This window comes from Neodiprion pinetum, chromosome 2 (assembly GCF_021155775.2).
Source record: "Neodiprion pinetum isolate iyNeoPine1 chromosome 2, iyNeoPine1.2, whole genome shotgun sequence".
Taxonomy (NCBI): Eukaryota; Metazoa; Arthropoda; class Insecta; order Hymenoptera; family Diprionidae; genus Neodiprion; species Neodiprion pinetum.
This window is the reverse complement of record NC_060233.1, coordinates 580,358-603,448: the sequence shown is the minus strand read 5'-3', so window position 1 is coordinate 603,448 and position 23,091 is coordinate 580,358. Positions and strand designations below refer to the sequence as shown.

At 39.4% G+C, this 23,091-nt stretch overlaps 5 protein-coding genes across 11 annotated transcripts in view; 4 read left to right on the top strand and 1 right to left on the bottom strand.

Annotated features, from left to right (window-relative positions):
• The window catches only part of LOC124211111 (titin-like), a 66,655-nt gene extending 57,324 nt beyond the window's left edge, over positions 1-9,331 (top strand). For all 3 annotated transcript variants that reach the window (XM_069133884.1, XM_069133886.1, XM_069133885.1), the window contains 22 exons: positions 195-242; positions 340-453; positions 531-683; positions 869-1,232; positions 1,359-1,674; positions 1,778-2,066; positions 2,444-2,576; positions 2,654-3,090; positions 3,221-3,490; positions 3,606-3,987; positions 4,079-4,233; positions 4,317-4,607; positions 4,729-4,870; positions 4,964-5,233; positions 5,335-5,780; positions 5,868-6,170; positions 6,255-6,409; positions 6,518-6,668; positions 7,086-7,190; positions 7,300-7,497; positions 7,599-7,904; positions 7,997-9,331. In XM_069133884.1, coding sequence (XP_068989985.1) covers positions 195-242; positions 340-453; positions 531-683; positions 869-1,232; positions 1,359-1,674; positions 1,778-2,066; positions 2,444-2,576; positions 2,654-3,090; positions 3,221-3,490; positions 3,606-3,987; positions 4,079-4,233; positions 4,317-4,607; positions 4,729-4,870; positions 4,964-5,233; positions 5,335-5,780; positions 5,868-6,170; positions 6,255-6,409; positions 6,518-6,668; positions 7,086-7,190; positions 7,300-7,497; positions 7,599-7,904; positions 7,997-8,199 — 5,231 coding nt within the window. In that variant the 3' untranslated portion in view covers positions 8,200-9,331. The remainder of the gene's footprint in view (positions 1-194; positions 243-339; positions 454-530; positions 684-868; positions 1,233-1,358; positions 1,675-1,777; positions 2,067-2,443; positions 2,577-2,653; positions 3,091-3,220; positions 3,491-3,605; positions 3,988-4,078; positions 4,234-4,316; positions 4,608-4,728; positions 4,871-4,963; positions 5,234-5,334; positions 5,781-5,867; positions 6,171-6,254; positions 6,410-6,517; positions 6,669-7,085; positions 7,191-7,299; positions 7,498-7,598; positions 7,905-7,996) is intronic.
• A 3,803-nt stretch (positions 9,332-13,134) lies between these two features.
• On the top strand, positions 13,135-16,870 carry ArfGAP1 (ADP-ribosylation factor GTPase-activating protein 1). Of its 4 annotated transcripts, none has more exons than XM_046610530.2 (8): positions 13,135-13,485; positions 13,581-13,862; positions 14,085-14,302; positions 14,456-14,570; positions 14,664-14,753; positions 14,924-14,983; positions 15,234-15,409; positions 15,508-16,870. In XM_046610530.2, exons 1-8 carry the CDS (start codon positions 13,426-13,428, stop codon positions 15,737-15,739), a joined length of 1,233 nt encoding a protein of 410 aa, XP_046466486.1. In that variant the 5' UTR covers positions 13,135-13,425; the 3' UTR covers positions 15,740-16,870. The 4 variants fall into 4 exon arrangements, with proteins under 4 accessions (XP_046466486.1, XP_046466485.1, XP_046466487.1 ...); XM_046610529.2 differs by having other exon boundaries at positions 15,505-16,870; XM_046610528.2 differs by having other exon boundaries at positions 13,138-13,485; positions 15,502-16,870.
• Positions 16,333-18,602, bottom strand: LOC124211460 (uncharacterized). Its single transcript, XM_046610532.2, has 3 exons — positions 17,568-18,602; positions 17,307-17,502; positions 16,333-17,202 (listed from the first exon to the last, which is right to left on the bottom strand). Exons 1-3 carry the CDS (start codon positions 17,927-17,929, stop codon positions 17,116-17,118), a joined length of 645 nt encoding a protein of 214 aa, XP_046466488.1. The 5' UTR covers positions 17,930-18,602; the 3' UTR covers positions 16,333-17,115.
• Positions 18,598-21,331, top strand: LOC124211458 (protein abrupt). Of its 2 annotated transcripts, none has more exons than XM_046610526.2 (7): positions 18,598-18,976; positions 19,147-19,323; positions 19,386-19,791; positions 19,879-20,078; positions 20,222-20,551; positions 20,677-20,805; positions 20,948-21,331. In XM_046610526.2, the coding sequence occupies exons 1-7, from the start codon at positions 18,773-18,775 to the stop codon at positions 21,020-21,022; spliced, it is 1,521 nt and encodes a 506-aa protein (XP_046466482.1). In that variant the 5' UTR covers positions 18,598-18,772; the 3' UTR covers positions 21,023-21,331. The 2 variants fall into 2 exon arrangements, with proteins under 2 accessions (XP_046466482.1, XP_046466483.1); XM_046610527.2 differs by having other exon boundaries at positions 18,600-18,976; positions 20,677-20,796; positions 20,948-21,330.
• Positions 21,332-21,491: 160 nt separating this feature from the next.
• On the top strand, positions 21,492-22,792 carry Urm1 (Ubiquitin-related modifier 1). The gene is made up of 5 exons (XM_046610533.2): positions 21,492-21,701; positions 21,783-21,847; positions 21,941-22,022; positions 22,174-22,222; positions 22,583-22,792. The coding sequence occupies exons 1-5, from the start codon at positions 21,658-21,660 to the stop codon at positions 22,649-22,651; spliced, it is 309 nt and encodes a 102-aa protein (XP_046466489.1). The 5' UTR covers positions 21,492-21,657; the 3' UTR covers positions 22,652-22,792.
• The last annotated feature ends 299 nt before the right edge of the window (positions 22,793-23,091 follow it).

The window sequence follows — 23,091 nt, the reverse complement described above, 5'->3', positions numbered from 1 at the left end:
CTTCGGCGCGTGAGTACATCTAACACAATCAAATAACGACTCAATATTCAATTATTTATAGTCGACTGATTGAAAAGCATATCGGTATAAGTCATATCTGGTTATAATAACGTGATTCTTGGGATTTGCATGATATTTCACCATTCAATAGTACATAGGTGTAATTAGAAAACGTCTTTTTTACCTTTTTTCAGAAGAAGCAACTCTAAGTATTACGAAAGAAGGAAACATATCGGAAGAGGGTAAGTGGACGTGCTTTTCTAAAAGTGCTTTATTCAAGTAAAAATTCCGATTTACAATACGTCTTACTATTCTTTAACCCAAATACGATATTCTCAGATGAAACGGAATACGTTGTCCGAAATGGAGACATGATGTTCTCAATATGCTCATATGTTGCTGAAACTGATGAAGCCATCAACTTGGTCGAGGGAGAGAAAGTTTACATCATTGGTATGTCTCTAATCCTTCGCCGACGGGAATTATTTATGATCATCCTCGTTCTAACACACACTGAATTATTCTTACAGAACATACCAATTCGGACTGGTGGTTTGTTAAAAAACATTTAACTGAAGAAAAAGGCTGGGTGCCGGCACAGTATCTTCTCAAAGGACCACAGTACACAATTTATCTTCAGCGTAAACTACACGAGAAAATCGACAAGTTACCAGTCTTCGAAAGTAAGTACCTCGTTTCAAATATTTCGTACTTATTCTCAATCCCACTTGTAGTGAACCTTGTAAGGTAAGGCTCCTTACAAACATAAAAACGTGGTAAAGGAAGTATATCTGTCAACCCCTACTATACTCGGATTCGGGTCCATGCACTTATTCTCAAAAAAAAGAAAAAAAAAATGATTTTTCAGAACCTGGCCCTGGAGAAAAGGCATCTGCACCGAGATTTATTGAAAAACTACAACCAAAACATACCCCAGATGGTTATACAGTTCAATTTGAATGCCAAGTGGAAGGAATACCACGTCCACAAATCACGTGGTTCCGTCAAACAGCCATTATCAAACCATCGCCAGACTTCCAGATTTACTACGACGATGATAACGTCGCGACCCTTATTATTCGTGAAGTCTTCCCTGAAGATGCCGGAACATTTACTTGCGTAGCCAAGAACGCTGCAGGATTCGCCTCGAGTACCACGGAATTAATTGTTGAAGCACCGTTGTCTGACCACGGATCAGACATGACTGGCTTATCCAGGAAAAGCCTCTCAAGGTACATACATAGTACAAAACCTACTATTGAATCTCTTTAATGTTGGCAGGTTCTCAAAAATGAATGGTATGAAAAATAAAATACCTGAGTAAAGTAATATTGTACGAATGATATATTTATCTTCAGGGAATCCTCGCTTGCTGACATCTTGGAAGGTATACCACCAACCTTCTCTCGTAAACCAAAGGCAAAATGCGTTGATGCGGGAGACGATGTAGTCCTAGAATGCCGTTTAGTCGCTGTCCCCGAACCGGAAATAACTTGGTACTACGAGGAAACTGAAATGACGACAAAAGATAACGTGACTGTCGTCACCGAAAGTGATATGCACATGTATTGTAGCGTAATGAAGATCACGAAAGTAAAGAAAACTCAGGAGGGTCGCTATAAAATCGTGGCTAAGAATAGAGAGGGAGAAGCAACCATCGAAATACCGCTGAAGGTAGCGTAACAACCTTGATAATCCACTCTTCTTTGACGGAACCTCATTACTTCAAACCTCGTAACAATTTATTTCTTGTTATTTATATTGATACATTGCACAGGTCCAAACTGGCGAGAAAGAACCACCTGAAATCTTGGAACCGTTGAAACCTTATGTCATTCGCGAAGGGGAAACAGTGGTGCTCTTCACTCAAATTATAGGTAATCCAAGGCCACAACTTACTTGGTACAAGGACGGGAAACCGCTGAAGGGAGTTGCCACTAAGCGAGATGGCGATACCACTACATTGACCTTGATCCAACCTAAGCTGCACGATACAGGCGAATACTCTGTAATTGCTAAAAATGAACGAGGAACGGCCGAAACGCGTGCAACGCTAACAGTCGAAGGTAATACTGAAATATAAAAACAACAATAACACAGTTATAGCGCGAAGTGATTGCATGTGACTCAATCAAATAATCCATCACCTATTTTTGATTGCATATAAATACGCTGAATGTTTCTGTTTTCAATAATAAATGGACAGTAAATTTGTCTGCGCATAAAATGCTTAGCTAACATTACAGCTGCTCTAAGCTCTGCAGATCTTAAACCCGCACCTGCTATAGATGCAATCTATCCAGCAAATGAGAAATCGCTACGCATCTCACACAAGGGTATGCTTTTAAATGCTTAAAATAGATTGTTTTCTTCTCTCAAATTGTGAATCCAAAACTCATCAGCAGGAGCGACAATTTATTGACCTTGTAATTATAATTTACAGAGACTCCAAGTGGTGCTCCAGAACCACCGTTATTTACTGAACGGTTCCAAGAACAGACTGTTCCGGAGAAGGGTTCCGTCAAATTAACAGCTAAGGTCACTGGAAATCCTGTGCCGGAAATTACATGGCTGAGGTACATGATTCAGCTCATCAGTAATTATGTTTCAAATGTGAGCACTGATACGGTAACACCTTTGCTTATTTTTTCAGAAATAACAAGCCCCTCGAACCATCTTCAAACGTCAAGGAAAGTTACGACGGAGAAAACATCACCCTTGAAATTAAGAATGCAGACTCTGAAGTTGATGCTGGCGATTATAAGTGCATCGCCAGTAATCCAGTTGGGAAAACATCGCATGGAGCTAAGATCACCGTGGATGTTGACAAAGTTGTTTTCACTAAGAACCTTGAAGAGAACGTTCAAGTGGACGAGTATAGACCGCTAGAACTTACTTGCGAAACTTCACATACCGTTTCTACAACTTGGTGGCACGACGACAAGGAAATCAGTGGCATGGACCACAGAGAAATTATCCAGGAAGGACGGTCCCATAGATTACATATAAAGAAAACCAGTCCGACAGATGAAGGCGTTTACAAGTGTACTGTCAAACAACAGAGTACATCCAGCACTGTGGTGATCAGAGGTGAGAATAAAGACATACCCCTATGTTAGTAGTAAGTGTAAAACGAATTCGATATAGATATATCGAAGTCACGCTAATTCTTTCATAGCGACATAGTTTAATGCTCATTGAATGCTCATTCTTCAAACAGCCACGAAACCAGAATTTGTAAGGAAACTCCAAGACTTCGAGGTAAAGGAACGTGATGTAGCGATCCTTGAAGTTGAAATAACTTCGCAAACAGCCGAAGTTAGTTGGCATAAGGATGGCGAACCACTCAAGCCGAAAAAACAGAAACTCGAATTTGTCAAGGATGGCACTGTTAGGAAACTTCTGATTAGAAGCACTTCAGTGCACGACGAAGGAGAATACACATGTTCCTTATTAGATCAGGAATGCACAGCAGAAGTCACCGTAGTTGGTAAGTATTTGTCTTTTACAACTTAGCGTGTGACGGACATTTTCCAATTTATTATTTTAAGACACAAGTAAAGCTAAAATGACCATCAATTTTTCATATTTTCTCTAAATTTCAGAACTGCCACCAGAAATTATCACCAAAATGCAGGACGTCACTATAGCTAAAGGAGAAAAAGCTATGTTCGAAATTGAGTTGACTAAAGGTGATGCATTAGTTCGCTGGTTCAAGGACGGTGAAGAATTACAGTTTTCCGAACACGTTCAACTATCCATCGATGGCAAGAGACAGAAGCTAAAAATTTACAAGTCGGAGCTCACGGACGCAGGAGTATACTCTTGCCAAGTCGGTGAACAAACTTCGAAAGCTAAATTGACCGTTGAAGAACCTGGCGTAGATTTCATAACGAGATTACCAGACGTTACACTGGTACCACTGAACTCAGATGCCTCATTCGTCATTGAACTCTCGAGACCAAATGTACCGGTAAAATGGTTCAAGTGAGTCACCTTATTATTGGCAAAATACTTTTGCCGGTGATATAGTTATCAAAATATTATGGTTATATTAACGTTCTCTTTTTACAAACAGGAAAGGAAAAGAAATTAAGGAATCGCCGAAATATACCATTATAGACGAGGGTACGGTGAAAAAGTTGATTGTCAAGAAATGTACCATTGAAGATACTGTGGAATATAGCGCGGTGGCAATGAATATGAAAACATCGTCAAAAATGAAAGTCGAAGGTGTGTATTGAATTGTATTAGATGTAACATATCAATATTCAAGAACCTGATAGTTAACACTTTGCAAAAACTTCCCATTTTAGTTGTTGAAACGCCACCAAAAATAAGTATGGATGCGCCCAAAGAGTACCGTGTCAAGAAAGACGACGACGTCAATATTACTGTCAAATTCACTGCCACGCCTAAAGCCACAACCGAATGGTCAGTCAACGGCAAGGTCGTTCCCAAAGCAAAACGAATTACTCCCACTACCGACGATGAATCAGCAACTCTGACCATCAAGAAGGTGCAGGAAGACGATATCGGTAATTACACTTTGAAACTGACCAATAGCTGTGGAGAGGCAAGCACTGACATCAAACTCATCATTATGCGTAAGTTACATTATTCATAAATATTACCTTAGGTGCAACTAGGCATCACTATAGAGCTGATGTAGTTTCTTCAGTCGAGACGACATTATTCTACATTTAAATTTGTTACATGTGTCCTCAGAGGTGCCAAGTACACCAGGTATTCCAGAACTCCTGGAAGTGACTGATGATAGCATAACGCTTCACTGGAAAGCACCTGACTTTGATGGAAACACTCCGATTACCGAATACATTCTCGAGTACCACGATCGAGATGACTTTTCGTAAGTTATTTACCTAATATGAACCACGAAACTTGATTTCGATATTACCGTTTGAAACTCTATGACTTCATTGCAATGGTGAATAATTCACAGATGGATCAGGAATACGCAAAAGATCACAGAAACAACCCACAAAGTAACGGAACTGGTGACAAACAAGGAATACATGTTCCGCGTAACAGCTGTGAACACGGTCGGTCCCAGTGAGCCGTCCCATAACACGAGGTACTTGAAGATCGCTAAGCCTGTGGCAACGGAAGCACCACTTATTTTAGAGCCACTAAACAGCGTTATAACTGGATTGAAACGAACTGTATCCCTATCCTGTGTAATCGGCGGAATTCCAACACCTAAGATCACATGGTAACTAAAACTGTAGTTTCCGTATTTAAATTTACTAGGTCAGATTATCTTCTACAGCATTGATTTGAAGACCAACGATGACTATATAACTCTCATTGCAGGATGAAAAATGGAAATCCGTTTAAGAATGCCAACATCACATATGAAAATCGGGTGGCAAAGTATACCATTAAAGAGACAACAGAGACTTCAGCCGCTACCTTTACTGTTAAAGCCGAAAACAATGCTGGAACGGCCGAGACAACATGTGAACTAAAAATTCAGGAGCCTCCTACTCTAAATTTCGACGAAAGCTTGGCGACTCAACAACTGCGAGTAACGAGCCAGTGGAAAATCAACGTCGAAGCTTCAGGATTTCCGCAGCCACAAATTTCGTGGATCAAAAACGGAAAAACAATCACAGAGAAACAAGTTTCAGTTTACAACGAAGAAACAACTTCTTCCATAACGATATATTCAGTAGTACGAGAAGATACGGGAACTTACACAGTTACAGCATCCAACGAAGCGGGTAGCACGTCCGTCGAAATGTACCTCCGAGTCATAGGTATGTTTTGTTTTTTTATTCATTCAAATTGTATAACGCTGTGAATTTCACTCTAAATTCCATTCTGTGTAACTATTTATCCGTTAGACAAGCCAAGCAAACCACGTGGACCCATAGTAATGCGAGACATCAGACAAGACCAAATCACCATAGAGTGGAAACCACCTGCAGATGACGGAGGTCTCGAGCTTAGCAAATACACGATTGAAAAGTGTGAGCCGGAAAAAATGGTCTGGATGAAGGTAGCTGACGTCGACAAAGATGCTGAGTCTTATTGTATACAAAAATTGCAGCAAGATTCGGAATACTTGTTCCGAGTTGTCGCTAAAAACCCTGTCGGATCGTCAGAACCACTGGAATCGGAACCAGTCACGATTAAACCTTCATTCGGTGAGTAGAAGAAGTGAAAACGAATCGATGTTATCATTTTAACGATGAGAGTAAATTACAATTGTTTGACTATAATTACTATAGAAAAACCAGGGCCACCCCGAGGACCTCTCGATGTCTCGGGAATGACGAAAACTTCCTTCACCATAAAGTGGCAGCCGCCTGAGAATGACGGAGGCTCTCCAATCATAGAGTACATTGTCGAGACGAAGGAAGTATCTAAGAAAGCATGGCAGAAGGTAAATATTCTTAATTGAAACGTTTAGTGATCTTGCTATTGCAAAATGTCATTATCGTCCAAACATCGGCACATAGGAGGCAATAAAAAAAAACATATATATTTAAAGATCGGCAGCACACAGGGAGAGACGACAAATATTATCGTGTCAGATCTGAAGACAGACACTCCCTACAACTTTAGAATAACAGCACGAAATAGTGTAGGTAGCGGGCCACCATATTTACCAGAAGAGCCTATCACAACTGGTAAAAGAATCAGTAAGTCTATCAAGGAATTAAAAATTACTAGCTCTACTTGATAATGCACATTATTCTTATCTTGACAGTGCTCTTTAACAAAACGCTTCGCTTACTAATTGTTCGCTTTCCTTTCTACGTAGAAATAACCAAGCTTACCGAAAGTACAATGTATGCTTTACTCGGCATATTTCCAACGACTAAGGTTGTAACAAGTAAAAGTAAGTTCATGGAATAGCATCATTTGAATCAATTTCTTTTCCTGAACAATTACCATTTCACGTTGTATATTCATGCTACTTGGAATACTGAACCATAAATTAATTATGTGCTTTGGCTTATATTAACACGTTCTTATCGAAACTAAGCTCTTCGTTTATATTCTTTATTTATATATTAAACCAATAGTAAACCATTTAAATATCTCATCACTTTCAGCACCACCTTCATGCCCGCTGAACTTACAAGTGACTGGTATAACTAGTCGAAGTGCAACCCTGACATGGGCGCCACCAGCCAGCACAGGAGGAACAGAGCTTACAGGTAAGATCGTGACCACGTCGAGTAGATCAAGAGTTCAAACTAGGAATAAAGGAATTAGGTTTCCGTATTGCGGAACAAAGTGTTCACCTATGAATTTGTTTCCCGGCAGGCTACGTGGTTGAGAAGAGAACAATGACTGGAAAGGGTGCGAAGTGGAGCAAAATAATCACGCTTGACGCTACGACGCATCAACATTGCATTGAGAATCTCAAAGAGAGTGAATTCATGTTCAGAGTATTCGCTGAAAACATCGTAGGCTTGAGTACACCGGCAACATCGGAAGCCGTTACTCTGAAAACACATGCAAGTGAGTGGTCACGATATTACGACCATACGGGAAAACCTTAAAACATAGTTTGGTTATGGGATACTATTTCTTGGGTTTTCTGATGCTATGATCTATTTCAGCTGTCCCGTCACCCCCAACGGCGCCACTTGAAATCCGGCAAATTGCTGGAAACACGATAGTCATCGAGTGGGGCAGACCAGAGTCCGACGGCGGCGCACCGTTGGAGGGTTATAAAATCGCTATTAGAGACGTTAAGAAGACAATGTGGATGGAGGTTGGACGAGTTAACGCAGACATCCAAAAGCTCACCATCAAAGACCTTCAGGAGAACCACGAGTATCTGATTAGAATCTTTGCGAAAAACGAAGTGGGTCACAGCGAGCCCTTGGAGTCTGAAGAACCATTCAAAGTCTTACCTGCTTCTGGTATGTATTATTTTCACACTATTTGCTATTGCTTAGTGAGGTGCGTCTTGATGTCAATTTCTTGTTTTCATAAAATGCTTTGTGCCACGCAGAATTGTCGGTCATCGAACCAGTTGCAGAAGCAACTGATAGAGGGGAAACAGCCTCTCTGAGTTACAGTACAGAAAACACAAGTTCGTGGCTCAGAGAACACAACATGGATGCCGATATTCATTCTTACGCAAGATTACGCCTACTACGAAAGGATGAGTACTTCTTCAGGATATGGCATTATGCTAATCAACTCTTCAAATAAGCATGTTGTTTGTACGTAATGTAAATAGTTGTAGTCTTGTATTGCAATCAGAATTAACTGTCAAAGCCATAACTACTAAATGAATGTCTTCACCAACCGGTCAAAGAAAGGTTTAATCACTAGATACTTCATTGTTACTGTTGCAATACAAAGTCCATGTTGACGTAGGCGAACGTCGGAAATAACCGACAACCTGAGAATGTAAATATTTTTTAAAGGACCAAGCTTGAGAATTTTCTGACTTTTACCGACTAGAAATGAAAAAAGAAACTTCTGCAACTCACCGGATATTTAAATCGTCAAAAAGGTTTAGAAGTTGCGGGTAGTTTTTATAATCGTTGAAAGAATTAAATATTTCGTTAATGTTTGAAGGAAAGTTAACACGGAATTCAGACAATAAACGTGTATCTTACGAAGACTCGAAGATTACGTTCGAGGTCTACATTGATATATATTGGTTAATAGTTACTTGCAGACATATGAGACCCAAACTTTGCGAAACGCTAAATACGTAAAGAGTTGGTCTGTCAATAAAAACTAAAAAGTGCGTAAGGACATTAGAGAACACCTTATTATTCGAGCCCAAAAATATTAATTTAGCTATTATCCCCGAGACTTAACGAATATAACGAGTGCAAGAGTGATAAATGTGTACTAGCTTTGAGCAGACATATGTTATTATGAAAGTAGCGTGTTTGCGAATTGTAAGGAGAAATTATTGTAACGTATGTACAACCGTTATTGGATAAACCTGATTTTATTTATATATTGGACATTGAAATTAATATTATTACAATTACTGAGTTCGTAATCGATGATAAGTTTGTGAGAATTACATTAAGTATTTATTATAATAATAGTAAACCATATACATGCTGCTTTATACATAAGTATAAACATATTATACGAATCCTATTATATTTTTAAGTGAACTGAAGAAAATGGTAATATGCCACGTATGATTGGTGAGAGACGTAAATATAGGTGCTTCAACATCCAAGCATTAACCAATCTTACGTCGCATGCCCATAATTATGAATGATGTAAAAATATCTTACATGTGAAGAATAAATTATGCTTCAAAACTGCTTTGTTTCTATGAGCAATAATAAATATGCAGTGGACAAAAGAATATTTGGTCTCAGAATCAGTTTGTATGACCATTTGTTGACAATTTGGACCCCCGGGAATGCAAAAAACGTACTAAGAGGAGCGTAGCACCAACAGGCGAGATGTTAGGAAGAAAACCTTTCGTTTTTCGGCTAGAACTTATGATCCGTTCAACGCAGCGGATTTAAACTGCAACCATTCGATTCCTCTCGCAAAATCACGTCGGCATAGTGCATCAAATAATTTATTCCAGCACTTTTCAAAATCGCCAAAATTTTCGCAAAAAATGCAAAGGAGTCAGCCTTACTTTTTTTCTCATTTTCGGAACCGAATATCCGTAGTCTCGGATTCGATTTGTACGACCATTTTCTGACTAATCGGACCCCCAGGAATTCAGAAAACGCAGCAAAAAAAGCGTAGGACCAACGGCAGAGAAATTACGAAGGAAAGATCACCAGCTGAAAAATGTCGGAAACTCAGGTTCTCGTTTAATGCTGTAACTCTCGATCCGTTCATCGCAGCGGATTTAAACTGCAACCATTCGATTCCTCTCGCAAAATCACGTCGGCATAGTGCATCAAATAATTTATTCCAGCACTTTTCAAAATCGCCAAAATTTTCGCCAAAAATGCAAACGGGTTAGCCTTACTTTTTTTTTCATCTTCGGAGCCAAAAATTCGTAGTCTCAGATTTGATTTGTACGACCATGTTCTGACTAATTGGACCCCCAGGAACTCAGAAAACGCAGCGAAAAAAGCGTAGGACCAACGGCAGAGAAATTACGAAGGAAAGATCACCAGCTGAAAGATGTCGGAAACTCAGGTTCTCGTTTATGGCTGTAACTCTCGATCCGTTCATCGCAGCGGATTTAAACTGCAACCATTCGATTCCTCTCGCAAAATTACGTCGACATAGTGCATCAAATAATTTATTCCAGCATTTTTCAAAATCGCCAAAATTTTTGCCAAAAATGCAAAGGGGTTAGCCTTACTTTTTTTTCATTTTCGGAGCCAAAAATTTTTGGTCTCAGATTCGATTTGTACGACCATTTTCTCACTAATTGGACCCCCAGGAACTCAGAAAACGCAGCGAAAAGAGCGTAGGACCAACGGCAGAGAAATTACGAAAGAAAGAGCACCAGCTGAAAAATGTCAAAAACACAGGTTCTCGTTTTTTGGCTGTAACTTTTGATTCGTTGCTCGCAGCGTATTGAGACTGCGCCCAATTGATTCCTCTCGCAAAATTATGTCGGAATGGTGCATCGAAGAATTATTACCAGCACTTTTCGAAATCGCCAAAATTTTCGCCAAAAATGCAAAGGGGTTAGCCTTACTTTTTTTTCATTTTCGGAGCCAAAAATTTTTGGTCCCAGATTCGATTTGTACGACCATTTTCTCACTAATTGGACCCCCAGGAACTCAGAAAACGCAGCGAAAAGAGCGTAGGACCAACGGCAGAAAAATTACGAAGGAAAGAGCACCAGCTGAAAAATGTCAAAAACACAGGGTCTCGTTTTTTGGCTGTAACTTTTGATTCGTTGCTCACAGCGTATTGAGACTGCGCTCAATTGATTCCTCTCGCAAAATTATGTCGAAATAGTGCATCAAAGAATTATTTTCAGCACTTTTCAAAATCGCCAAAATTTTCGCCAAAAATGCAAAGGGGTTAGCCTTACTTTTTTTCATTTTCGGAGCCAAAAATTTTTGGTCTCACATTCGATTTGTACGACCATTTTCTCACTAATTGGACCCCCAGGAACTCAGAAAACGCAGCGAAAAGAGCGTAGGACCAACGGCAGAGATATTACGAAGGAAAGAGCACCAGCTGAAAAATGTCAAAAACACAGGTTCTCGTTTTTTGGCTGTAACTTTTGATTCGTTGCTCGCAGCGTATTGAGACTGCGCCCAATCGATTCCTCTCGCAAAATTATGTCGGAATAGTGCATCAAAGAATTATTTTCAGCACTTTTCAAAATCGCCAAAATTTTTGCCAAAAATGCAAAGGGGTTAGCCTTACTTTTTTTTCATTTTCGGAGCCAAAAATTTTTGGTCTCAGATTCGATTTGTACGACCATTTTCTCACTAATTGGACCCCCAGGAACTCAGAAAACGCAGCGAAAAGAGCGTAGGACCAACGGCAGAGAAATTACGAAGGAAAGAGCACCAGCTGAAAAATGTCAAAAACACAGGTTCTCGTTTATGGCTGTAACTCTCGATCCGTTCATCGCAGCGGATTTCAACTGCAACCATTCGATTCCTCTCGCAAAATTACGTCGGCATAGTGCATCAAATAATTTATTCCAGCACTTTTCAAAATCGCGAAAATTTTCGCAAAAAAAGCAAAGGGGTTTAATGGTTTAATGGTTTATTTTTCATCTTTTCCATAACAATATTGGAAAACATTATTGCAAAATTAAAAAGAAACAGAGCCTTAATTCCAAAACCTTAGCCTAGTTCTATATTACTATTTAAGATCTAGCGATAAAAATTAGAACGGAGAATAGAACAGAGAAAGACGGCGAAGACAATGTCAGAAAAAAAGCGAAAAAGAAAAGAAAAGATAAGAAAGCAGAATAAAGCTAAGAAAGCAGCAACATAGAAACATAGAAACGTGGGAAACAGGAGGTGGAGAAGACTAGATGACGAGCCGCCATCAAGAGCGGGTCTCCTCCGTCCGGAAGAGATGCTGATACAGCTCAGATTGCGGAAGGAGCAGCACAAGTTCACCCGGATTTCGCAACGTGGAGGTGGAAGCTGCAGGTGCACGAAGCGAGAATAATGCGGACAAGTATGCGGGTTGCCCCGTGCGCGAGATATTGAACACTGCAATCAGGAGGAAGTACAATCGTCGGTCGCTAATTGTAAGCCAGCTTAATTCCCTGCGAAAGGTGTGAACGGAAACGTCTCGGGCAACGCCATAAACAAAGGGTTAGCCTTACTTTTTTTTTCATTTTCGGAGCCAAAAATTTGTAGTCTCAGATTCGATTTGTACGACCATTTTCTGACTAATCGGACCCCCAGGAACTCAGAAAACGATATCCTTCGCAGCGATAGAGGTATCTTAATGTCTAGACAAGCATTCTTCAAATTCCACGAATTCTTGCCCGAAAAAATCCAATCAGAATCCAAGCCTTCTTTCTCTGAGATTCCGGATCCTGAAACCTTCCATTCGAGATTAGATGCGTAGAAACTCTAGCTACTAATTGGACTATCAGAGATTTCAGGAAACCTTCCAAAACATCGTGAGATTGACGCACACGAGGTATCCGCTAAAATATCGAGAAGTTTAGTCCGCTATGAGAAGATCTCTTCCGCGTTCAATGAGGCTCTGATATCATCTCAAAACTCGTGTAGTGGACACTGCTCTCGTCTTCCAGTTACGTTTGCGTTACGTATCATGACCCCCGGCCTCAAGTTATCAGCTCCGGTTTTCTTGCTTTTAATTCCACCTCGAATCAGTACCTGGTCCGAACGACTTCTCATCGTGGTCACCGAGCCACTTCAAAATCAATGTCATATTTATTATATGACTAAGCCATTACCGACCATCGACGATCCTGCGGCAGCCATGTCGCAGCCTTTTCCGAAACTCAGTCCTGAAGCTCAGCCAAGTTCGCCAAGTTGCACACTGCAGCGATGCCGTACACTCTTCTTCCCGCAGATACCCACGACCGGCCACGTCATCCCACGTTACCCACATGCTTTTCATTCCCCTTATTGCCAGGTTCACATAATCGTTCGCCTCGGTCATCGCATTCCCGAAATCCGAGCTGCTCATTGGTCGAACGGGCATCGCTTATTGCAAACAGAGCCTTATGCTGTGGCAATCGTGCAGCAGTTCATGCCCGTAGCCCGAGTCGTCGTAGTACTGACACGCTGACAGCTGACTTTGTGACTTTGTGCCGTGGTAACCTCTGAATGGAAATCGCATCTGTCGGGCACGACGCGCGCCGTAATTCGCACATCAGCTGAAACCAGAGGTCTGTAAACGTTGGCGGTTCTTCGTATGCATACCCCGTCGCTTTGTCGTCACCTTCGAATCAAAGTGTCAGCGTTATCCATTCAGTGACCGAATTCACAACGATAGCTGGGACGAGGTCTCGACCCCAGCAGGGACATGGCGAGCCCGAGAACACGACGAATACTTGGTGAATTAAAACCCCGTGATGAAAATAGCGTAAGGTTTCACCTTAACAGACGTTTGTCATACCTCGTGTCAATAACGCGGGTAATTTCGTTAATATCATAATTTTCATTTCATCTTTACACCAGAAATGCTTCGAGTGTGGAGCCCACAATCCTCAATGGGTTTCTGTTACTTATGGAATATGGATCTGCCTCGAGTGTTCCGGCAAGCACCGAGGTCTTGGCGTGCACTTATCCTTTGTTCGATCCGTTTCTATGGACAAATGGAAAGACTCGGAACTTGAGAAAATGAAAGTTGGTGGAAACAGAAAGGCTCGAGAATTCTTCGAGGCTCAACCTGACTGGGATGATTCCATGTCTATACAGCAACGATATAACACTAATGCTGCAGCTCTTTACAGAGACAAGGTAACGAGACTTTCCTCTTTCAGTATTTAAAAAAGACTGGCTCAACACAGAGTTAAAGTTGTTAGTAACTCAGTCTCAGGGATACAACATGCCGGTCTTAGCCACTGATACAATTAATGAAATCACACGTTTATCAGCTATTGAATTTCGTATTTGCATAGACAGTATTTTTTTAACAATTCATTTCTTTTATATTGAATGATCGTCAACTGACGTATTTAGATAGCGACATTGGCACGTGGGGAAACGTGGAGCCCAAGTTCTTCCGGTGTCAAGAGTTCGAGGAGTTCGTCGTATCAAGACAATAATAGTAGATACGAACAAAACTCATATCAGAGTGAAGAATCCAGTTCGTATCAGAACTTTAACTCAGCTAGCTTTAAAACTCAAACTGAATCGTTCTTTGCCAGGAAACAGGATGAAAATGCATCTAGACCCGAGTGAGTATAAGGCATTTCAGTACTACCCTGCAAGTAATTCGCACACTAAGTTATGAATTCAAGAAACAGCTTTATGAAAAATAATCATTAGTCCTCTTGGGAATTATGGTTTAATCCCACAAGTTTTCAAAGTAGTTCAAATTACACTTGCAGAAACTTACCGCCAAATCAAGGAGGAAAGTATGGAGGCTTTGGTTACCAAATGGATGCCCCACCTCGGAGTTCTTCCCAAGAATTTTTTGACACTGCTGTCTCTTCCCTTGCCAGCGTAAGATTTTATTTTAATCTGCAAGACTATGCTAAAACCTGATTTTTAATCTTTGACTCCTATAACTTCAGGAAATGTATATTTTGTTTCCAGGGCTGGTCAATAATGTCATCTTCAGCAGCGAAGATCGCGAGCAAGGCGACAGAAAACGCAATTAAGATTGGTGGAATGGCTTCTCAAAAGGTACTCCACATTTTCTTCTTGCTCGATAAAACCATCTCATTATAATTTATGCATTTTATTCGATTCTTTCTTCTCTACATTGTGATTATTTTACAATCGTCATTTTTTTATCCGGAACATACTTTAGGTTTACTACTTTGGTTTCTTTGTTTTTATGTTTACTTCATTAGGTTCGCGACGGTACAATTTTGGAGGATGTCGGAGCACAGGTTAACAGTCTTGCCGCAAAGGTAGAAACGGAAATTAATCAATTTGCCAAACAGTCAACACTTTGTCTGAATTTTTATCCTCGAAATTCAAATCTCAGTTCATTTCATTTTCATAAATTCTTTCCGAAAATGCTAAAACGATATACGCTCTTCGAAGTCTTACAGTTTTGTTTGTTACCTTAACTGTAAAAAATATTACAGCTGTTATAAACGATTTAGCTTAATGCTACAAACGCATTCAATCACTTCTACTTTACTCCAATTTGTTTAGGTCAGTGATATAGGGCGTCGAGGATGGGGAGATATCAGTGGAACAAATTCATCCGAACAGCATCAACAGTTTGATTCAAATGATCATTACCAGACTTCAAATACTCAACAAAACAGTTATTCCAGCAGCTCACATTCAACTGAAAAATCATCGTTAGTAGCTGGAAATACGATGAAGTGAGTAGATTTGTAGTATTGATTTGTAAATTCTTAAGTGACGAATGTAAGTCATTGTTAGTTCTGCACTGCATGTGAAATAATTTCTTCAGAAGCAGTTCGTCAGGAACTAAGCTTTCTAGTCGGGACTGGGATTCCTGGGGAAGTAGCACTAATCCAAAATTATCAAATGAATCAATCGGGGATGATCGGTCAAAGCCAGTGCCTCGGACATCAAAAAAAGGAAACAGCAAAAAGAAATCTTTGATTGATTTTGAAGAAGACAATAATAAGCCCGCAGATTTGACTTCGAAACTAGAAGAAGATGCTTGGAATATACTGAAAGATTAATCATAACATTGTTTAGGTGTCAACTTACTTTTCTTTTGCTGAAATGAAGAAGGCTCAACAATCAAGTTTCACTGTAGGAAATATAGGAAAAACACAGTAGATACAGTTCAATAGCTGTATGAAAATATAAATACGTGCAGCAAGCAGTTGTTCTTCCGTGATGTTGCTATCAGACTTTTAAATGTTTCACAAAAAGTTTCAAGCTAGTTGGGATTCATGGTTCATTGATGTTGAGCGATGTATGTGAAAGTATAATCGATAGGCTATGAAAAAATTTACATTCCCATCCATTTGAACCATCACTTGACTTTCAATACCGAACATTACCAGTCTTCTTAATTTACCTGAATACCGAATACTATACCGCACCTTTGAGTCTCTGTTGTATGATCATCTTTATTTTATCATAACAGAATATTTTGCACATTACTGAGGCATATTGTTGAAAACTGTAGTGCCTTATAAGAGGAAATTTCCGTATGACGTAATTTTATTCTGTATTTAACTAATCCTTTGAAAAGCAAAAGGAAGTTAAATTCGATCAAAGTGCAACGTTATCAGTAAATGATCCTGACACAACACAGTTTTTCAAATTTATGTCCTTCCATAGTGTACATAACTCTTTCAACCATCGATCACAAACCATGAATAGTAATAAAATTGTTATCAATTTCCCAACAAAAGTTTTAAAAACTGTTGGGTATTTTATTGTTTTGAAATTAGAAATTTTTTGCGTGTATTATACATATATATTGTAAAGATACAAACATGTACACTATTTTTATTCAATCATTGTTATAAATAATTCGTGTAACGAAACAAAAATTTTTAAATAATATTTTATCTATATTACACGTATTGTATGTATTACTTAGTTATTAAATTAACGCAATTGTTTATCACACATGAAATAAAAAATATTTAAGTTGATTGGATCAGTATTTGATCTATGAAAAAGGATTATCGTCTAATTCGGCTGATTATCAATTGGTGAAACTGCATCAACTGAGCTTAATCCTCGAGAGGTACACTATCACAGCTTTCCGATTCAAAAGCACATGGGTATGTCATACCCGTGTGGCTAATTATTTATATCTTACGATTAAATTAATCGATTTATACAGGTTTTTTCTTCAATCAAAAGCTCAAACAATGTAGAAAAAGATAGTTTTTGCGGAATGAATATTAAAAAAAAGAGGATTCTTGATATAAGAGAAAGAATGAAAAAGAATTCATTAAAAATTGTCAAAATATGTCATCACCTCTGGGTATCCTGTACTCAGCGTGCCTCTTGAGAGTTACACCTTACAAGAGAAAATAGTCTTAGATAATAGAAATAACTACCCATGATAGTTCAGACCTTGATTGAAATGAAATCAAGGCTTGCGAAGCTGCACAGTTGGTACCATGAATGTGTTCAACTCTTGTAGCACTTTGTGAGGTCCAGCGTTATGTTGCGTTTTCTACAAAGTAAAAATAACGTGTGTCCTAATCAAATACAGATCAGATCCTGGTCAGTTCTGGGATATGAGGTTTCAAACAACCGGACGTTATTCAAATGGCTTACGGTATTGTGAGTGTAATCCTTTTGCAAGGCTGTTTTGTTTACGTTATTAATAGCCTGGAATAAGCTCTCAGGACTGCTTAATCTCATTTTGCTGACCGTCTTTGAAATAGCTTTAAAAATAATTCTTCTAGTATTTGTTGACAGCTCAGCAGTAGGTTGGTTGCGTGTCATGCGAGAAACGTAGTCGTAGGCAGCTCTGAATAAAGAATTAAATCAAAATTAGCCTAAGAATGCTCCAATGGTGTAAGCTTGTCTATTTACCTGAGATCACAGCCACCACAATTTGCAGCAGCAGGGTGTCTCTCGAACAACGATATGAATTGCAAGGCCTGGGGAATCAGCGAGTTTGTATCATCAAGCGACGTTCGTTCTAGCCACATATTTATAGGTGGTGTTCTCCCTGGTTTGGTAGAACGACGTGCAGCCATCATTGTGTTGAGAATCATCGTTTTCACTGCAACCGGGGATTTGCTTGGCACCAATTTAGCTATACTCGAAATATCTTTATGTCCGTATTTCTTTAAACCCTTTAATAAGAGCACTTTTTCATCATTAGTCCACTCGTTATTTGCCTCGTATCCCTTGTAACGAGCTACCGGTTGGTGAACGCGTTTTTCACTCATTTTTCAATCACAAGTCGTAATTTTTCCAATCCCAAAACTGTGCTCGAAATGACAGTCGAGTGTTTACGTTTCTATTTCGTAACCTCCAACCTTCACACGCGTGACACGCGTGCACGAATTTATATCCGTAACAATCAGTACAACTGCTAGGAAAGAGACACACTTTTGCAGGGGCAAAACCACGGCGATTCCAGCGCCTCTTGCAGTGTAAGGCCGTATGGCATTCTCCCCCCTTCGCCCCAAGATCTAGCGATTCGCCGTTTGCTACTTTTTCGTCGTAGTTAATTTCGGTTGAGGTTGGAAAAGCAATTACTCGGTTTTCACTGGTTTTCACTTCAAATGCGTATCTTACGAAATTACGGAGTATGTTTATAGCATGAGGGTTTATAGGTTACGATCACCACCCTTATTTTTTTTACATTTTATAGCGAAAATTTCACTTTTTTCGTTAGAGGCGCTTCAACTGCGTTTAGTCAACTTTTTTTGTTACCTCAAAACTGGGGAAATGTTGTCTCCTTCCTACTACTCCGTGGAATTGTCTATGGAGGAATTGTCTAATGTACCTGAATATAGGCAACTCGTAAACGCTCGTACAGTTAGTCCTCTAGTTAGTCATAACCCTCGTGAGGTCTGCTCGTTTGAGAAAACCCCTTTGTCCACTTTAGTGTGCTTCACTCACGTCGGGGTTTTGTCGTTGTAGCGGTTCTGTGACTTCTATCAGTTCCGTGTCGGTAGTTCCGTTCCAAGTTCCGGTGGTGTTAAGACTCTAGGCATACTTCCAACGGCCGGAGGTCGTGCGAAAAATTGGAATCGAAACGAAACGCGAAACGAATTTGAAACGGCATGTCCGAGGCTGCCAGTCCTCCGAGTCAGCCGGGGATCTCGCAGAGCTACTGTTTCAAATGGAGCGACTACGGGAGCCACGTACCATGCGTTGTTCGTCAGCTACTAGACGAGAATTGCATGGTGGACGTTACCATTTCTGCTGACGGACACAAGATTCATGCACATCGCATCGTATTATCTGCCTGTAGCACCTTGTTCCAAGTACTAAGCGCATTCCGTAAACAAACGCACGTTAACCCTTTCCTCCGAACATTTAGTGTCTTGTAATGAACGTTACGCAAGTCGTAACTACCTTGAGATGAAATATTTCATATCTAATATGAGTTTGACAATCGTAGTTGCTTCATTATCTCAAAATAACATAATTTTAGGAAATTCTAAATCAAGTAAACGAGGACTCACCTACAATTATACTTAGCGACGTATCTGCCAACGATGTTCGCTCTATCGTAGACTTCATTTACAACGGAGAGGTCAGCATACCTGTGGATAACATAGGGAGTCTGCTTGATACCGCCCATTCTTTGAAAATACGAGGTCTTATGGAGGTGAGTTTCACTTTACATATCAATTGCCCTGTAATGACAAACAAACGTTGACCCCATTACAGATAGATGGTTTGGATGAGAGTGATACCGGGACTTCCGGTGAGGATGTCAGCGAGGAGACGGTTGAATCATTTAGCGAGCTTAACGAGGCTGAAGAACAAGAATTAAACACATTGGATCAAGACTTTGAAAGTGTCGATAATCGGATCGAGCAAAGCAATATATCTGTGACTAGTCCTAAAAGGAAGCGGAGGCGAGACTCCTCCAAGAAAGACTACAGCGAAGACATGCTCATGGCTGCGATAAACGATCTCAAAACAGGGCATACCTTGGTCGAGGCCGCAACTAGTCATGGTATACCCAGGTCTACATTGTATATGCGAGCTAAAGCCCTAGGACTTCATTTAAATGCTTCTAGAAATGAGTATTCGGCGGAATGTATGAAGGCGGCGATAAATGCTGTTTTGGGTGCGCAGAAATAATTCGTTTTGAAGAGTAATGTTCAGAGAATAATCGAATTGCAATTATTATTATGCTTTAATTACTGAATTACAGAGGGTTCAAGCTTGCAGCAGGCATCGGAAATATTTAGCATTCCAAAAACTGTGCTATGGCGGAGGATTCAGAAAGAAGGTTGCCAGATTCTTGGTCAACGGACAGAAATGAAGAAATCTTATGATGCGAATAAGAGAGAGGCTGCAGTTAAAGCTTTGGAGAGAGGTGAAAACCTCACAAAAGTGTCCCTCCAATTTCAAGTACGTGTGTTTTTGATTCTCAATGAGTATACCCAACAGTGGAAGTAACGAATTATTAAGAAATGGTTTTTCCCTACATATTAGTAGGATTGGTCTCTTTCTCTCCTCTGACAGTAAATTAACAATAAAAATTGCCATTTCAGATTCCAAAAACGACCTTGTTCAGAGACAAAGCAAGGTTGGTGGATGAAGGAAAGCTTCCTTTGTCGTTCTGGAAAAAACGAAAGACTGAGAACGAGGATTTGAAAAAATCTCGATTAGAGCAAGCAGTGACTGCTTGCAGGGGTGGAAAAATGTCACAGGCTGCAGCATCGATGACTTACCATATCCCCAAAACAACAATATGGAGGAGGTTACAGCAGGATGGGAAAAAGCCGAATCGATCTGTAGACGAGGAGGGTAACCAAAAATCAGAAGAATTGAACGATTTGTCTGACCATAAAGAACAGGAACCTGAATTTGCGTATTGTGAGGCATGTAACGTGCAAAAAACTTTATTCATGCCAGTGTTCTTGGTGTTTTTTGCGAAAAATTTAAGTAACTCTGCGGAATGATTTTTTTGAACTGTTGATTTATCGTTACCGTTTTACTTTCGCAGGTAACTTCAGAAATACCGATAACGTACATAGACGAAAACGGGATACCGGAAGATTCAGTGATCATTTTAACGACAGACGACGGAGATGAGCTTAACTTGGAAGAAGGTACCGAAATAATAGTAAGTTCGGTGAGTTATTAGTTGTTGCACTACGTATATTCGTTGGATCAATTTTCCATCCGATGTTCCGCGGTGTGGCATATAATAGGCAACTGTGTATTCAAAACTGATAGAGGTAAGAAATGAGAGAAATTTTTTTGCACTGTTTCAGGACTCTACCCAAGAATATGTACCCTGCGCTCTGGACATTGAAGACAGCTCAAATTATACTCACAGTGAAAGTTAACACATTTCCGAAGTGCAGGTATAATGTCTCATCTTGTTGCCATATTCAAATTAGGTATATTTATTCTGAATGATCCAGAAACGACGTTGGCTATTGTCGAATTTATCACGATACAGGAAATTAATTAAGACGTAGGTATTTCATTATAAATGCCACCTCTGGATTACCATAGATTCTATTATCGTTGCATTAATAAAGGCGACATATTTTGTGTATATAGATTGTGTGTACATAGTATTTTATAACTTGTCTTTATTAATGTATGCAAATACCATGTATGTAAATATATTAATACCCGCAGATGGTGTCACTACTTACTTCATCTCCTGGATAATTAGTTAACAACTTGATGAAAATTTAAGTAATCTGCGGTCGAATTAAACGGGATCCGCCGTATTATATGCAACCCGGCAAACCTATTTACGTCGAAGGTGTCAGCGATGCAGGCGACGTGACAGTCCACAGGCGCTGCCAAACAATGAATGAGGGTCCAACCATTCAATATGTAACCCATTTATCCGCCGTTACTCCTCTACTACGCCGCGTGAATTTAGTTCTCTTTGTCAGAGACACGAAACTGCTTATGATACTCTGTCGTTGAAGTTGCTTGCGAAATAATTTTCATGTGATCCGTCATGACATCCGGCTATAAAGATTTATCAATAACCGTTGAGTTTAGGTGAAGATGAAATTACCAAGTAGTAGATTAGCCGGTGACATAACCTCAAATCGATGTGATTTTTCAAATTTGTCTTTCTAGAGGGGGCGCCGAGTTGCTGTTCGAGAAAAAAAAGAATGAGCTCAACCTGCCAGGTGACGAGGAGTGTAAGTTTTCGTCCTCTCAAATTCTATCTAATTTATTGTCTCACATGGTATTAATATATTCGTCGAACTCACAGTAATTTCTCATTTTTCCAGGGACTCTACGTCGCTTGCTGTTTTGGATCCGAGACAACCTCCTCAAAGACAGGCCAGAATTATTTCTACTTGGCGATACAGTGTAAGTATGTAGGAACACAGCTTTAGATTATCGATTGTATCGAGCAACTTGAATCGAGACGAGAGTACTGAACCTGAAAATAGTTTATAACCACACAAGTTGCTTTATTGAATATTGTTTGTGAAACCGAATTCAAAATCATTTTTTACAGACGACCTGGAATTCTTGTGCTCGTCAATGACGAAGACTGGGAATTGTTGGTAAGATATTTTATGGCAACATTTGAGGTGTTACAGAAATGGACAAATTGAAATTCAGTGCAAAAGTTGTATGAAACACTTACAATTATTATATAAAATGCAATTAGCTTTTCTACTATCACCTGAATTTCACAAGTTTCATTAATTTCTAGAAACAAACGTTTAGAATAATTTTTCATTCGGAAAATAGATCAGAGAAGAGCATGACAGAGATAAATATTACAATAATTAAAATTGTAACATTATGATGACTTTGAAATCAAAATCGAATTTACGATGTAAAAATAAAAAAAAATTCAATCCATTGTCCTAAACCGGGTGATTAATTTGATACTCGTAAAAATTGTTTTATGCCTACAGGGACAAGGAGAGTATAAATTAAAGCCCAGAGATACCGTCCTTTTCATTTCCACTCTACACGGAGGTTGAGCAGATGTATATTTTTATGCAAATATTCTGTAAATGTACTTTAAACTTGCGCAGAAACTGAATGAAATTAAATATACATAATAAGACTCATACATTGTTATTCATTCTATTCTAATGCAAAATACATTCGTACTTGTTTAATGATGCATAATTCACTCATCCTAGTTATTATTCCTGTTAATCCCCGTTCATCTCATGAGATAATAACCTTTTTTTCGATTAAATGAAAGAAAAAGTACCTCATGTTAGTTAATTTCCGATTTTAACTTTTCTGAACGTTCATGAAAAAAAAATAAATAAATAACAGATAACAATATTATATACAACTTGTATTCCGTAGTCGAAAAATTATTTTTTTTTTGTCAGCTAACTAGTAAAGTTATTTCAGTGCTGAAAAGGTACATCAACTTTTCACACTATCGACCCAGGACAAGCAAACA